This window comes from Phocoena phocoena, chromosome 4, assembly GCF_963924675.1.
Source record: "Phocoena phocoena chromosome 4, mPhoPho1.1, whole genome shotgun sequence".
NCBI lineage: Eukaryota > Metazoa > Chordata > Mammalia > Artiodactyla > Phocoenidae > Phocoena > Phocoena phocoena.
Genome location: NC_089222.1, coordinates 142,894,904 through 142,911,344, shown reverse-complemented (window position 1 = coordinate 142,911,344; position 16,441 = coordinate 142,894,904). Strand labels below are relative to the sequence as shown.

At 48.9% G+C, this 16,441-nt stretch overlaps 1 protein-coding gene across 1 annotated transcript in view; it reads left to right on the top strand.

Moving 5' to 3' along the window:
* C2CD2 (C2 calcium dependent domain containing 2) overlaps positions 1-16,441 on the top strand; it is a 59,275-nt gene that overhangs the window by 11,135 nt on the left and 31,699 nt on the right. Inside the window, exons 2-3 of the mRNA XM_065876581.1 lie at positions 4,574-4,672; positions 15,247-15,366. Coding sequence (XP_065732653.1) covers positions 4,574-4,672; positions 15,247-15,366 — 219 coding nt within the window. The remainder of the gene's footprint in view (positions 1-4,573; positions 4,673-15,246; positions 15,367-16,441) is intronic.

Here is a 16,441-nt window from a genome sequence, read left to right as displayed (position 1 = left end):
GGTCTCCTTTTCTCGGCTGCAGGTTCGTAGTTCCCGTTGTTTATTGGTGGGTAAGGTTGGTTCAGTGGCTTGTGTAGGCTTCCTGGTGGAGCAGACTGGTGCCTGTGTTCTGGTGGATGAGGCTGGATCTTGTCTTTCTGGCGGGCAGGGCTGCGGCCGGTGGTGTGTTTTGGGGTGTCTGTGAGCTTAGTATGATTTTAGGCAGCCTCTCTGCTATTGGGTGGTGTTGTGTTCCTGTCTTGCTAGTTGTTTGGCATGGGGCCTCCAGCACTGGGGCTTGCTGGTCATTGGGTGGAGCTGTGTCTTAGTGTTGAGATGGAGATCTCTGGGAGAGCTCTCGCCGATTGATATTACATGGGGCCAGGAGGTCTCTGGTGGTCCAATGTCCTGAACTCAGCTCTCCCACCTCAGAGTCTCAGGCCTGACACCAGACCGGAGCACCAGACCCTGTCAGCCACATGGCTCAGAAGAAACAGGAGAAAAAAAGAAAGAAAAATAATAATAAAATAAAATAATAATTAAAAAAAATATTAAAATAAAAAATTATAAAGTAATTTAAAAACAAGAAGAGTTACGAAACCAATAAACAAATCTGCCAGTGATAACAAGAGCTAAAAACTATACTAAGATAAACATAAAAATTAGAAACAAGTCAGTCGTAGACAGCAAACCCCAAGTCTACAGTTGCTCCCAAAGTCCACTGCCTCAATTTTGGGTTGATGTGTTGTCTATTCAGGTATTCCACAGATGCAGGTACCTCACGTCGCTTGTGGGGATTTAATCCGCTGCTCCTGAGGCTGCACAGAGATTTCCCTTCTGTTCTTTGTTCGCACAGCTCCAGGGCCTCAGCTTTGGATTTGGCTCCGCCTCTACATGTAGGTTGCCCTCAGGCATCTGTTCCCGCCCAGACAGGACAGGGTTAAAGCAGTGGCTGATGAGGGGACTCTGGCTCACTCAGGCCGGGGGCAGGGGTGGGGGAGGGAGGGGTACGGTAGTTAAAATTGGAATGCGGGGCAAGCCTGCAACAGCAGAGGCCGTGACTTTGCAACAGCCTGAATTTCACCGGCTTTCCGCCAGTGTTCTTTTATCGTTCCAGGGTCCCAGTTCAGGTCCTGCATGATTGAGTTGCTGCTTTGCGTTTGTCTCCTGCAGGCTGTAACAGTTTCCCAGTCTTCCCTTGTTTCCTTGTGACCTTGACAATTCTGAGGACTATTGATTGTTATTTTGCCAAATATCCCTCAGTTTGGTGTTTTCACACGGTTGGACTGCAGTTATACAAACCACGGAAGTGATGCGCCCCTTTCAGTGTGCTGCGCCACGGGGTGCGTGATGTCAGCGTGGCGTACCGCTGGGGAGAAGCAGTGGCCTTCATTCCTTGGTTAAGGTGATTTCCGCCTGTTTCTCTTCTTACATCTTAGGTCTCCTCTTATCCTTTCCTGCTATAATTACCACATAACTTGGGGAGATACTTTGAGGTTGTACAAATCCTGTCACCCCTCATACTTTCACTCACTGATTTTGGCATCCATCTGTGTATCTGGTCTGCAGCCATTGACTTCCGTGGAGTTTGCCTAATGATGATTTTCTGTTTCCCTCTCTCCTTCTACATTTATTCATTGGAATTCCGCTGCAGGAAAGAGCTGTCACTTCTCCATCTGTATATGTAATTGATTATTGACATCAGTATGGACTCATGGGTATTTATTTTATTCCATGGGTTATAATTCAGTACCATCACTATTTATTTTGTTGCTTGAACTGTTCTTGTTTTGGCCATTAGAAGCTCTTTTGTGTTCTTCCATCGAGATATATATATATACACACACATAGTTTTTTTCTTTTCTTAGCATTTCCTTTCTTGACGGTTCCACAAGGTGTTTGCTCTGAGCTCGTCTTGTATTTTCCTCTTCTCTGGCCCTGGATTCAGCCACTTTTCTAAGCCGCTCTGATTCCTTTTCCTGGAGAAGTGTTTAGAAAACAAGATCTGGGCATCAGGTGTGCTCATTACTGCTGGGGTCTCATTGCTCCTAGACCCTCTTAGTGGACAGACCTAGGAAATGTGTATGTGGATGCTAACACATTCACGTGCACACATCTCTCTGTCTGCATCTTCGAAACCACGACTATACCTATATCCTGGATTCCAGGTCAATGGCACAGAGTTCATTTTCACCTTCCCCTTTCCTTATCTCGAACTTCTTCCTCCAGAAGTGATGTATCTGGGACTTACTCTCTGTAACATATTTATTTGCCCAGTTCTAGTTTACACATAGCTTACTTTTTGAATTGCTGACCTGTACCCCCATGAGAAACACATTTACTGACTAGATTCTAGCATTTATGTGCAGCCAGGATACTGTTTTCTTCAGTTTCTCGGGTTAGATCTGTTCCCCACCCCTTCGCGTGGTCGTGTTCTTTACTTGTAGTGGAGTGAGGTTTGCCTTCTATCTGGGATTCCTCCCATATCCAGATTTTTCAAAAATCCATCTTTCGCCAGTGATTTGGGATGCCACCTTTGTCACATACCGTGTCCACACGTGTTGGGGTCTATTCTGGACATCCTGTCCCAGCCCTGCTAGTCGTCTGCGTGTTCACGCTGTGAATCACAGAGGTTCTAGAGTACGTCTTAACGTCAAGGAGAGCTAGTCTCTTGTTTTGCTTTCGCAGTGTTTTCCTGGCCATTCCTGCCTGTTGCTTTTCCTGTGGAGGTAAAATCTTGCTCTAGTCTGAGTGGGGTTGAGTCCGGAACGGGGCTGCCTTCCCAAGGACAGGGTGCAGAGATGTGGGAGTTTGTGCTTATGCTGCATGCACGCCGGGCTTCCTGAAATGCAAGGATCAAGCAGAAAGGGATGGGGAACCTCTGGGTCCTTGTTTTAATTTCATAATGTATTTCCTTCGTGAGACTGCCCCTTGACATTAACTTCCCTAGCAAAATATTTCCAGGGTTTTCATTCAGAAGCTGTCATACATAAGAGGGCATAGATGGCACCTCCTGACGGGCAGGGGCAGGAGGTGGCATCGGGGCTGCTAAAGGCAACATGGTGTCTTCAGGCTGCTGCAGAAGGTGCGTTGTTTCACACGCAGTCCCGGCGGCTGTAACGACTCCCGCAAGGGGTCAGCTCCCTGCCTGGTGCTAGGCTCTGTGCTGGGTGCTGCACTTTCAGCCACGCAGCTTGGCACACAGGACGATGTCATCCCCAAGCCCCTGGTCAGCAGGTCACACCAAAACAAGCTCTAGCCGTGGAGAATGTCAGCAGAGCAGCCCCCAAAGCACGACTCTATCACGCTTGAGAAGTAGATTTAATTCTTCCCTGATGATTTTTAGGGGGTGAGATCAATGTTGCTAAGACAGGGTGAGGTTAGAAGCATGTCAGTGACAATGTTCTGTGCCTTGTAGGTTTACTCTGGGTCACTGGGAATTCTTAAGACACAGCCCCGTGATGACTTCATTCTTATTCCTCTGCACTGCACTTGCCAGCAGAGCTTTGGTGCCTTTTTGTACCATTTTAATTCCCTACCCTTGATCTGGCCTTGTAGTTGGAACCAACACATCACAGCTGAGAGTCTCAGAAATCGATGAGATATGGAGGGAAGTTGTGGGTCTGAATCTCTTTTTTTAACCAGTCGATCGGAGCTCGCTTGACGATGATGTACTTTCTGGAACATGTCAGGAAAAGAATTTAAGAAGAGTTTCGTGCCGGGGGTCGTATCGTAGGCATAAGTGTTCAGCTTCTCAAGAGAATTTATTTTTAAAAGGCCAAGACTTGGTTGGCAATCCAAGCCTGATTTGTTCTTTTATAAAACGTCAGTCTTGTTGCCTTGTGGTCATATCCATCACTTGCACGTCTTGCACTTGGAGATTTTAATTGCAAGAACCAAAATGGACATAGGGCGACAAGCCACAGAGGACTTTTCTGGAAGCTTACGGGGATGCACAGAGCCGAGGGCGGGGTTGAACCAGGAGACCCTGGAGGGCAGGAGCCTGGCAGCTCTGGAGGAACCCGATCCTTGGGCATGGCCACCAGCCCAAGTTCATTTCCAGCCAAGGAATCCCAAATTCCAGGGAGAGGCAGCCACAGCCTCCCACTGCGCCCCCGCCCCCGGGTTCCCCCTCCCGCGCCGTTTGGGCAGTGGGAGAGGAGAAGGGGGCCACCCTCAGTAGAGTGCCAGCGCCCACGTGGAACAGGGAGAGGTGATTCTCTGAAACCGGAGAGAGTGCTTTCCCAGAAGAAGGGTAGCACAGCCCTTGAACCTGCTGTACCTGGCCAGGTGCTGTGCGTGTACTCCAGACCCAGCGTCCACCCCAGGAGCCTGGGCTTCTCCCCTTACACCGTCAACACGAACTCTCAAAATACCCTTTGCCGCCTTTACTGCAACATCTTTGGGTTCGTCCCTGCGCTCCTTACTGTTATTGGCCCGTCGCTGCTATTTAGAGGCATGGGTTGAACCAAAGGAAGTCAGACCATACGTTCTGAGGTCTGCCGAGCTTTGCGGCAAGTACGTCACTGCCTTTAGAAAGTAGTCACCCTGCCTGGCACTGCACCCATCTCCTCACTGTGCTTTTCCGTTCCAGGGCCCGCCACTCCTCTGCTTCCAGGAGGACCCGCTGCAGCAGCCCCTGGAGCTGGCCATGGGACAAGTGTCCAGCGTGACCCAGTCAGCCCAGGAGAAGGTGAGCCGGGCACCGTCACCTGCCTTGGGCCTTTCCTCACCGAGGAAGCGAATTTAAAGTGGGGTTGGAGGGCTTCCCTCGTGGCGCAGTGGTTGAGGGTCCGCCTGCCGATGCAGGGGACGCGGGTTCGTGCCCCGGTCTGGGAAGATCCCACATGCCGCGGAGCGGCTGGGCCCGTGAGCCATGGCCGCTGAGCCTGCGCGTCCGGAGCCTGTGCTCCGCAACGGGAGAGGCCACAGCAGTGAGAGGCCCGTGTACCAAAAAAATAAATAAATAAAAATAAAGTGGGGTTGGATAACTGGGTCACGCTGCTGTACAGCAGGGATTGGCACAGCATTGTAAATCGGCTAGACTTCAACTGAAAAAAGAAGAAAAGCTGGGGTGGGGGAATTTATTCTGTCTTAGAATTATTGAAAACGCCAGACACCTTACATCAAAAAAATAAGTCTGATCCATCAACTTGATGACTAGATAAATAAAATACGGCATATCCACAAGATGGAGTATTATTTGGCCTCCTAAAGGAATGCAGTTTCGACACGTGTTCCCACGTGGATGAGCCTCGGAGACAGTCCACTAAGTGAGAGAAGCCAGACATGAAAGGACACATAAGATTCCCCTTATATGAAATATTCAGAATAGATAAACCAATAGAGACAGAAAGTAGATTAGTGGTGTCCAGGGGCTGGGGCCGGGTAATGCTTGCGGGGACGTGAACATTGACTGCTCAGGTGAACGGGGACAGGGTTTTGGGGGGTGACGAAAATGTTCTAAACTGGTGATATTTGTACAATGCTGTGAAATATATTTAAAAACCATTTAATTCTATAGTTTAAATAGGTGAATTATCTCTCTCTCTCTCTATATATATAGTTATATAAATAATATGTGAATAATTTCCGTAAGACGATATATAGATTTGAGTCATTTAGATATTATGTAGAGTTTATTTTATAGCTGCTAAGAGCTCACATGCTGAAGTTACTTTATTAGACTGGTCAAATACCATAAATAATTGTAAGTTCTTTTTTCTTTTTTTTTTTTTTTTTAATAAAAAGTATCTGTAGAAGTGCTGCGAAACTCTTAGGTACAAGGCTTACCCTTGTATCTCTGTATATTTTATTATCAAATTAAATGCATATCATTTAGCAGACAGCAAGGAGGGGACACCTGGGTGGCCCCCCGGGCCCAGAAGGAGCTCCCATCCAGCCCCCTGGAACCCCACCTCTTGTGTATTTCCTCCCTGGCTCAGCTAGAGCATTGTTGGGGCATTTCGAACGTTTATTGTTCTGTGTGCACAATTTCACAAGAAGCTTTCTCCTTATAGAACGTGACAGTTTGGAGGTTCATCCAGGTTGATCTGTGTCGCTCTAGTTCATTAGCTGGAACTACAGTTCAGGATTCTGGGTGGACCAGGGCTGCTTTTTCCACCTTCCGCTGATGGATAATTAGGTAGTTTTCTCTTTTTCTCAAGTACAGCAGAGCTGCCGTGGACTGTCTCCTGAGTCCTCAGGCACAAGAACGGGCGTATCTCCAGGGCGGGAGTGGCATTCCTACGCTTCAGCTCCGCCGTGGACTCCAGAATTGGTCGCCCAGGGGCTGGCCCAGCTTCCTCTGCCGAGGCAGCGCAGGGAAGCTCTCTTTCCCCACCCTTGGCCGATACGGGGGTCACAGAGCTCCATAACCCCTGCAACAAGCGTGGAGAAGTCTCTGGAAGATATTGGGAGGAAACTGGTGGCCACAAGGCAGGATGCTGCCACCGGCACAGCCCATAACAGCTGGAAGGGGCCTTGCGAGCAGATGCTCCAGTGCCTGTTTCAAAGGCTGGGGGACCGAGGGAAAGATCGCTGCTGGCCTCACCTACCCAAGGCCCCTGCTGGGGAAGTGCCCCTGTGCAGTGAGTGCCCTATTGTTACAAATAGACCCCAGGTCCCTTTGTGGTGGACAGTTTCTGTTTGCTGATTCCTGACACTGTCAGCGTTAAGAGAGGGACAGATCTCAGGGGCTGGCCTGGAGGTGCCGGGAGGGAGCAGAGATTGGAAATGGCAATAGACTCTTTTTAAAGGTCTTGATATATAGTGCTGGAAAAGCACCCTTTGGAAAGTGGACAGTTAAACTGCGTTTGTTTTAATACCATTACAGAAATTGTGCATACCCGTCAAAAAGTTAAAAACAATATATAGAAGTGCGTAAGCTTTGTTTTAAGTCTGCCCCCTTCCTCTCTGCTCTCAGCCTTCCTTCCTCTGCTCCCCCCGGATAGGACCATGGACGGCTGTCCACGCTATCTTCTAGGAAGCTTTTTACCCAGTAAACTACTGGGAAAGTGCACACGATCTTGTGTTCTTTTACAAGTTTCTTCGTAGTTCTTGACTCCTGTGTTTTTTTGACCAGGGACCGATTTTGTGGAAGACAACTTTTCCACGGATGGGGCGTGGGAAGCAGTGGAGGGGAGATGGTTCAGGCAGTAATGTGAGCGGTGGGGAACGGCAGATGAAGCTTCACTCGCTCGCCCACCGCTCATCTCCTGCTGTGGGTTCCTGTTAGGCCACAGACCGGCCCCGGGGTTGGGGACCCCTGCGTTAAGCGAAGGACGGGCGTTGTCCCAGGAGCTCGTGCTCTAGGACTGCCTGTCGGGCAGGACACTGATGACGGTGTCTTCCTCCTCTTAGGATCTAAACACCTGCCGTGGGTTCCAAACTTAGGTTGAATCCTGGGCCAGCAACGTCACGTGCTCTCTCTGCTCTGTGTAATTCTTGAGAAGGGAAGAACCGTAGCAGAGTCTGAGGACTCAGAAGGTGTCCAAGGAATGCAGACAGGAGATTCAATGACATCCCCCTCCCCTTTCCACGCTCCCTCCGGAGTGTCAGGATCTGTGTTTCTCATCCTTCTGACTCAGTCCTGACAAGGGACATGTGGATGACGTTTGAGGTAACGAAAGGGATGACTCTGGGGTCTGGTGTCTAGTCACGTCTTCGATCAAGTAGATGAGGATGGGGTTCTGGTCTCCCTCTGTGAGCATCTTCCCAGCTTGGGTTTGGTCTTGAGTCTCCCGGCACGACCCTCGCAGAGCAGAACCGGGTCTCCCCTGCCGTCCAGTTGCCATGTGCTCGGACTTTTTCCTGCAGCCCCCGAAGACCCCCGTGTGCCAGAGCAGCTCCCTTTGCAAGTACCTGGCTCATCGGCAAGCCCCCCGCCCCCCGTCCTGCACAGAGAGCGGGGTCTTGCATAGCTTAGAACATCTGAGTCACCCTGCAGGACCCGTGGGAGACGCACAGTCCACACCCTGCAGCTGTGGCTGAATTGGGGGCTTCTGAGCAGTTTACTCATGACTCTTCTGACACCAAATGTGTGCGATTTTTCTTGCACGCAACAAGCAGTCCTCCAGTTCTCGGGACGCCAACAGGGTGTCCTGCAATTCAACTCGATTCTGGCACTAACTACCCACACAGCACAGACCCTACAGGTAAAGGGCTCAGCCCAAGACTGCCCCTCCCTTTAGACGCCAACCCCAAGTCTGGGCCACCTGTACCCACCAACTGGCTATAAAGCGGCAGGTTCCCACAACCCCTTCCAAATGCTTGATCGTTTGCTGGAACAGCTCGCAGAACTCGGGAAAGCACTTTACTTACTATTATCAGTGTCTAATAAAGGACACGGCTCAGGAGCGGCCAAATGGCAGGTGCCTGGGACAGGGAAGGGAGAAGGGGTGGGGAGCTTCCACACTCTCCACGTGTACCGCCCTCCCAGGACCAGAAGCTCTCCGAACCCCATTGTTTAGGGGTTTTCTGGAGGTTCCATTACGGAGGCATGGCTGATTAAATCACAGGCATGGGTGTGTTCCCTCTCTAGTTGCCATCCCCTCCCCTGAAGTCCAGGTGGCAAAGCTGCTACCCTGTAACCACGCATTGGTCTTTCTGGCCCCCAGTCTCCATCCTGATGTTATCTAGCTCCCCCCCCACCCCGCCCTGCAACCACCAGTCATCTCCTTAGTATACAAAAGACATTCGAGATTCCTCGGGCTTTGGGAGCTGTGTGCCAGGAACTGAGGACAAAGACGCGATATTTATCCCAAGAGGCAGGCTGTGCTGGGGCAGGGGCGTTTTTCTAAAGGAGTTCTCCCCGTGCAGGGCAGGATGCCTGTGCTCGTGTGGACGGGCATCTTTTCAGGTGGCGACTGGAGGCACCCCTGGGTCTCCAGGGCTCATGGTCTGCAGACACACGCTCAGCTTAGCCGGGTGGCAGACCCAGTGAGGGCTCGGTACCAAGAGGCATTCTCGGTGGGGCACTTCTTGCGGAGGAGAGCATTGCCCTTCAACTTCTCTCCAGGGCTCTCTGTGTCCTCCCTTCCAGTCTCAGCACGCCCCCAGTACATTTCTCTCTCCCAGACTGTAATTGCGCTCTTACACAAGAGTGTAAGCTATGTTCTCTTTCCTCATGTCCTAGGAGAGGTTTGCTCCAGAATGTTTGACCCAGAAGGAGCAAACTTAATTTTTCAAGTGGCCTGAGAGCAGCTCTTCCTTCTTGGGGTGCAGCCGTAATCCCTCCAGGGCAAATGCGTGGGTTCGGAAGCTTTGTGAAGGCGTGAGGTCTACAAGGGCAGCGTGGGAGCTCCTCCAAACGCGAGTCAGGGTTAGGAGTGTTGTACGGAGACAGGCACTCGCTGCAAAGGCCACACATGTACTTAGCAAGCGTGGCGAGTGTCCCTGTGAACGGGATGTATAGTGGACGGCTTGCCAGGCAAAGCAGGGGTCGCCTGCTGCTGGGGGACTGCAGTGACGCTGGCCTTCTCGGTGTGAGGCCCTCACTGAGCCACAGGCTTTGTGTCTGTAAAGGATGAATCCCTCCCTGGCCCCGGCCTGTGCAGCACCTGCAGGGCCCCTGCCACGTGGTAGCTCTGATGCCGTCAGGCAATAAGGGCCGTGTCTGTCCTCATTAGTGCCCACAGCTCTTCTCTGCCCAAGGAAGCATTGTGCCCATTGTACGGAGGAGGAAACTGAGGCCAAGAGAGGCTGGGGCACTCGGGCAAGGGAACTAAGAGCTGCTGAATAACAGAGGCTGGAACTGAACCCGAGTCAGCCTCCAGAAACCAGCTCCAACCGCAATCCACCATAAACAGCACTGTTACTATTGTTCTTTACATTTTTATTATCATTTCACTTAAGCTCCCACCCACCCCCACCAGGAAAGAGACAGTGAAAATGGGAAAAAAGGAACTGAAAGGCACTAACCAACCCTTGCTTCCGTAAAACCATAGCAACAAACAGACCTTGGGCAATTGCATAGAATTTCCCCCGGAATCTCATTCCACAGTGTATGTCGGGGAACCCCACAGCCGTCACTGGGATGAATTGTATATTGTGAGCACATGGGTTTTTTCTACCTAAGGCTGTTATACATTCATATACTAAAATATACCCTGGGAGCTTCTGGGCACCCCTGTGCTCTTTCCAGACCTTGGTGGACCCCTTACTTTGCAAGGGTAGAGCACGCAAAGTTGTAGTTGCAAATAGGAAATTTGATTGACTCTTTTTTGACTTTGCATGTCTTGAAATTCCAGGTACCCCATTAGCCTGGTATTTATGCTAAAATACTGACCGGTTGTGAAATTGTTTTGAAGCCAGGTCTTTCCAAGGGCAGGTGCAAAATTTCTCATTGGAGGCCCCGCCCTTTGAGATGTGAATGGGAGCAGTGTCTCTGGGAGGGCCACCTGTTTGTTTGGATAAAGGCATGTGGAATTCTGGGCTGAGTCAGCCCTCAGGTACTTCCCCTGGTGAAGACCAGGTAAAAGGACCCTCGGGTAAGCTGGGCTTTTGTTTGTGAGTTGGAACACATCAAGCAGCAGCGGCATTAGGTGGAGGTGTGACCAAGTGCCTTCATTTTAAAGGAAGTGTCCTGTATATGTCTTTTAATGCATAGAGTCCATGGAGGAGAAGAGCACATTCTTGGATTCTTAAGCCAGGGAATGCTCACATTAAACCACGTGATGTAGTAACAATACCTTCTGGTCGTGTACTATTACTGAAAAGCCTCGTTGTTCTTTTTAAAGTATCCCAACAAGAGAAGGGATGGAGGGTGTAGTTGGGGGTGGGGTATCAGAGCCCGTGTGGTCCAAGGCACACCCCTCGAGGGGATGAAATAGAGCATCTACCCAGCATTCCTTGGGGTTGGCTGCTATCTTGTTTCCAGCATTTTTCACCTGGGGCCACCGGGAGAGTCCTGCTAGAAATACACCTTCAGCCAGGTATTGTGAACAAGCGGGCAAGTAGGGTTAACTTTATAGATGTTCTGAGAACAGTCAGCTCTGACGCAGTTTACTTTTTAAATTGAGTCTGTTCCAGAGTAGAAGGAATATTTTCTATCAGGCTCGTGCCATCGTAAAGCATACTTAACAGGGCCAAGACTGGGTTGCAGAGTTGGGGAAGAAATCTGACTGGGAACTCTGAAGGGTTAGCGAAGGGTCTTTACTTCCATTTTTATTTTGGAGTTCTTTCCCACACGATGTCATATAGCGTGATTGAAGTGAAATATATTGGGTGACATAAACCTTTTAGGTCCTTTTTCTCAGCTGTATTCCTGATTCTTTTGGAGACAAAAGTAATTAAACTATTTCCAGTTCTCTAGAGTGTTCTCAGAGGAGGAGCTGAGGCAATCATACAAGAGGCTTAATTGAAAAGGAAAGTGGAAAAGTGTGGTGAGATTGACAGATATCCGAGGACTTTCTTGTTGGCAAGCAATAGCAAAACCTGGGACTACCTAGGCCTGGAATTCTTTAGGCCCCTGTCTAAACAAAGGAATATAGGTTGAAGATAAGACCGATTTGCATAGGTATGTGACTGAGTTTAAGGTCAGGAGGCTAGAGAGAAATAAAAAAACCTTGACTGATGGCCTCCCTGCCATTATAACGAAATGTGTCCACTTTCACATCCTAAAGATGCTTCCCGCAGCTGCCTCCCCTCTTGACCCTTGGGGGTGTACCAGGGACCCTGACCCTTCACCTGTCAGTGCAGCTGCTCCTTGGGCTAAAGACTTGCACCTTTGAAACCCTCCCCATGTGGAGCCCACCCCCCATGAAAGCCTCTCGTATGTAGAGAGGAGGGAGGAAGGAGATTTATCTGAATACACGGTTCAGCCTTCTGTTGTGTGATTTTTTTTTTTTTTTTTTTTTTTTTTGCGGTACGTGGGCCTCTCACTGCTGTGGCCTCTGGTGTTGCGGAGCACAGGCTCCAGACGCGCAGGCTCAGCGGCCATGGCTCACGGGCCCAGCCGCTCCGCGGCACGTGGGATCTTCCCAGACCGGGGCACGAACCCGCGTCCCCTGCATCGGCAGGCGGACTCTCAACCACTGCGCCACCAGGGAAGCCCCTGTTGTGTGATTTTTGAAATGGTTTGTGTAATCGAGGATTTCTTTGCTTGCTTTGGGAAAAAAACCTCAAGAATAAAGCAGGTGGATTTGTGGCTGGCTGCTTTCAAGGGAGCTCGCTTCTGTGCGTCCAGATCTTGGCTTTGTGGAGTCCTGCTTCAGGGCCTCCACCACAGAAGCTAGATATTGCTTCAGTTTAACTTTAAAAATCCAGTACCGATATCAGACTGCTTCGGGGGGAGGCCCACACATAAAAGGTTTGACAACCATATTTAAACAGCCCTGTATCATTGGGATGCTCCAAGGAGCTGACCTGTAAACTTCAGAAGGGAGCCTCATGAACACGACTGTGTTTGGGGCAGGGAGACTCTAGGGTCAAGACCGGGGTCTCTACCCGCTCGTCCATATGTAGGTAGAAGTCAACCCTAGACGCTCTGGCACTAGCTGGAAGGGTCTGCTTGACCTGGCATCAGGTGACTCTGCCTTCTGCTGTTCCAAGAGGGGACCCCTTGGGGGTGCGGACGGCCTCGCCGCTGTTTGCCTGGGTAAGAGAATTTAATCCCCGTTGTGGATGACACCTTAATGCACTAAAAGAAGATTACTTATTTTTAAAGCCTGCTTTCTGTTTTGTTCTCATCCATTTGGCAAATGGGATATTACTACTCTCAGAGAGGCAGGGGCAGAGCCTGGCCCTGGACACGGATTTGGCCTAATGGTCATATCCCTCCAGCTGGACCCATAGGAACACTGGTGGCATTTTGTTTGGTCATATCAAAACTGATCAGATTGTTGATTTAATTAGTTTTTCCAGCTGAATATACTAAAGAGAGGCCAAGAAATGGTCGGTCTCTATGACAGGTGTTATTTAGAGGGTCAGAAAGCCATAGGGCCAGGGAAGACCCTCCAGGGCGGTCTCTATGAAAGGGCGTTCAGACCTTTAGATGTCCCATTTTTAGTGACTCCACTTACTTTCCTCATGTGACTTGAATGGTAATTGTGACCTTTGGAGGCTTGCATTCTAGAAGTTTTAAAGTCTTTTAAAATCTTTGTTGGAGTATTTGTTTATTTGCTTTTAACCGGGTGCTTGGGCTATCTGTGTATCAGGAATGGAGCAGTGGGGTAGCTTTTGGTAGAACTGGGTACAAACGGAAACCAAACTCTTTCTTGAGTCAGGGCGCTAATGAAGCTGTCAGTGTTCTCGGTAACATTCTAATTCGCTTAGCGTAGAAGTTTCCAAAGAAGAAGTCAACCAGTCACTGTCTGGTTTTTAATTTTAAGCAGTGAGACAAAGAACAGAGGGTCGTGTCACTTGTGTGTATAACTCATCCGGCATCAAAATACATTCCTTCTGGGACTTCCCTGGTGGTCCAGTGGTTAAGACACCACGCTCCCAATGCAGGGGGCCCAGCTTCTATCTCTGGTCGGGGAACTAAGATCCCGCATGCCATGTGGCTTGGCCAAAACCAAAAACAAGTTCCTTCTAAAAGGATTGTTTATAGAGCGTTTATTTTTAAAATGAATAGATGACATTTCTTATACAAACATTTTTTTGTGCCACCCTTTGATGAGCTCTGGAGATGCAATAACATGATGAAGATGTAGAACTAATCCACATAAATCAGTCCTCTGAGAGGGACTTGACAAGAACGGATGAAAATAAGGGTTGTACGGTTTTCTGCCAGTATTTGGAAAAGGCAAGATTTTCTTTTTCTAACCCTGCTCTGTCAAGAGCATTTATAGTGGACACTGGAAATGGGCCCCTTGCTGGGGGGCCTGGTATGGTCCAGGTCAGGTTCTTGTTGGAGGGGCAGGTGGGCCCTGAGCGGAGAGGATTAGCCAGGGATCAGCAGGGGGACATGTTTTTAGTCTGAACTTTGTGAAATAGCAGTTATCCTGACAAAGTAAATGTTTTGACAGTCTTCCTACTTGGTATTTTAGGTTCTAAATCCACCAGAGAATTCAAAGAATTTTTCCTTCCTTCCCAAGTGACACCGTCCAATATGGGGTCAGCAGTTCCCTGGGGAATGTGGGATCCATCCTGCCGTACCCTCAGCCTCTGCCGACCCGGCTTTGGCCAGATGCACGGGCTGCCTGCTGGACCCCCTCCATCCTCTCCCACTGCCCTTCCTCCCTCTGCCTTTGCACACCTGGCACCTGGCCTTCTGGTCATCCCACACTGGGCTTGCTTGGCATCTTTGCCAGTAGGGTGGCCAACCCCTCGTTCTGGAAGGTCTGCTCCAGTAGGGGGACTCTGTGACAGAAACGCCATACTTCTCTGGGCGGTAGCAGCGTTCACACTCATCCCTCTAAAATGCTTTGCGATTTATGTCAGGACTATGGTCAGGTTTATTCCTGATGTAATAATTTTGTCTCGTAGGTCTTTAAATGCGCTCATTTTACAACTTTTTTTTTTTGCGGTACGCGGGCCTCTCACTGTTGTGGCCTCTCCCGTTGCGGAGCACAGGCTCCGGACGTGCAGGCCTAGCGGCCATGGCTCACGGGCCCAGCCGCTCCGTGGCACGCGGGATCCTCCCGGACCGGGGCACGAACCCGCGTCCCCTGCATCGGCAGGCGGACGCTCAACCACTGCGCCACCAGGGAAGCCCTGAGCTCATTTTATAATTCTGTTTTTGTTAAGGCTATACTATATCATTTTGTAACTGTTTAATATTTCATTCGTTCTTTGAATTATCCCTGCATCTTTGAAAACCACAATAGGTTAAAATTTATTAAAATAGAAACAATTTCTTGCGTTCTGGGTACGTTTTTTATTTTTTCCTTGTAACATCCATAAGAAGTTTTCTTTTTAAGGCCCATTCTTAGTGAGAGACGGTGGCTAATGGCGTTTACTCCATGTGAATGTGGAACTGTCTGGGCAATTTAAAATCGGCTGCTTGGAGAAATAGAACGAAACCATGTTTAAAGAAAAAGATCTTTATGAGCGGAAAGATCCTAACTAGATTTGGGCAAAGCCAGAGTTAGCTCCCAGGAATCCACCAGGAAGAAGAGATCTGAAATATTGTTTCTAGTTTTCAAATGACTGCATGGTAGAAAGGGTGTGAATCTGGGTATTCATCCATATTTGAAACTCTGAATTCCTGTCCTTGCTGATTTATAGAGTCCAGATTATTTGTTCAGTGAAATGAAGATGGGTAAGGTGCGAGCTCTCCTCTCTCTTGTGTAAAGTTGCGTTGTTTTATGGCCCCTCCTCTAGGTGGTGTTTTGTCGTGTGATGGGCGAGACCATCCAGTTCCTGGTCAGCGTGGGGCTACCCTCGTCCGAGGACACGGGGCGCCCGCTCTACAGTGTGCGGCTCTCCCCGCTTCATCTACAGGTAAAGTTGGGGAGACTGAGCGAGTCCTAGGAAAACAGTTCTCATAAACCTGCAGGGTGAGAGGAGTGCAATCAGACGTGCATGCTCCCGTTTTCCTTAATTACTGTTCATTTCATAAGTTTCGAACTGGCACCTTCCATATTGTCTCTGTAGGAAATAAAGTGTGTGTGAGATAGGTGTATGTATATACACACACACATATATACACACATAGATGTATACACAGACACATATATATACACACACACATATGTACACGTATATATAACGAATTCAGAGTTTCCCAACCATCAAGTACGGGAGATATGGTATTTTTCAAGGCGCTGAAGCATATCAAGGGTGTGTCGACTGTTAGATTAAGGAAAATGTCATCTGAGAGAAGGCAGGTGGTTCTATTTCAGGATCAAGTACTAGACCTCAGAAGTCTCCTGCAGCTTGGAAAACAGCTTGGGGCTGGACTTGGCATTCCTCCTTTTAGTGTTTGAAAAAGTCAGCTTTCAAAGACCCCTTCTTATTTTTATATGTTAAAGGATGAGTACCACCATTGTTTTTTGGATAATAGACATGATTATAATAATTATATTAGACTTACATAATTATAACTTTTATGATTGATATAGTTAAATATTGTATATATAACATTAATAATTATACATAAAGCAATTATAAATAGAGACATATGTAATAATTATAATAGACTTATTAGTGAAACTTATGGATGCCTAAACCATCAGGTAGCTGTGCACGTCACACACACAGAAGCAGGAGTTCACTGAAGCTCTTGTTTAGCCGGTGTGTAAAAATGGTGAATTTCTGCTTCGGGGGTCACTGCTGATTCAAGCCGTTCCCTCTCCTCTGTCCTTGTGCTTGACTGCTAATTTGGGGGACGAGCGCAAATCATTCAGGGTTCTCAACCGCAGGGGAAGATTATATTCCATTTGCTTTGCTTAAAAGACATGGTTTTAAACAACCAGAGCAAGCAAAAATTTCTGGCTCCCTAAATGGCTTTTCTCTGAAACCCAGCCTCCCCAGCCCTACCCTGGTAACATTCCCTTTCCGAGAGTCGGAGAGGTTG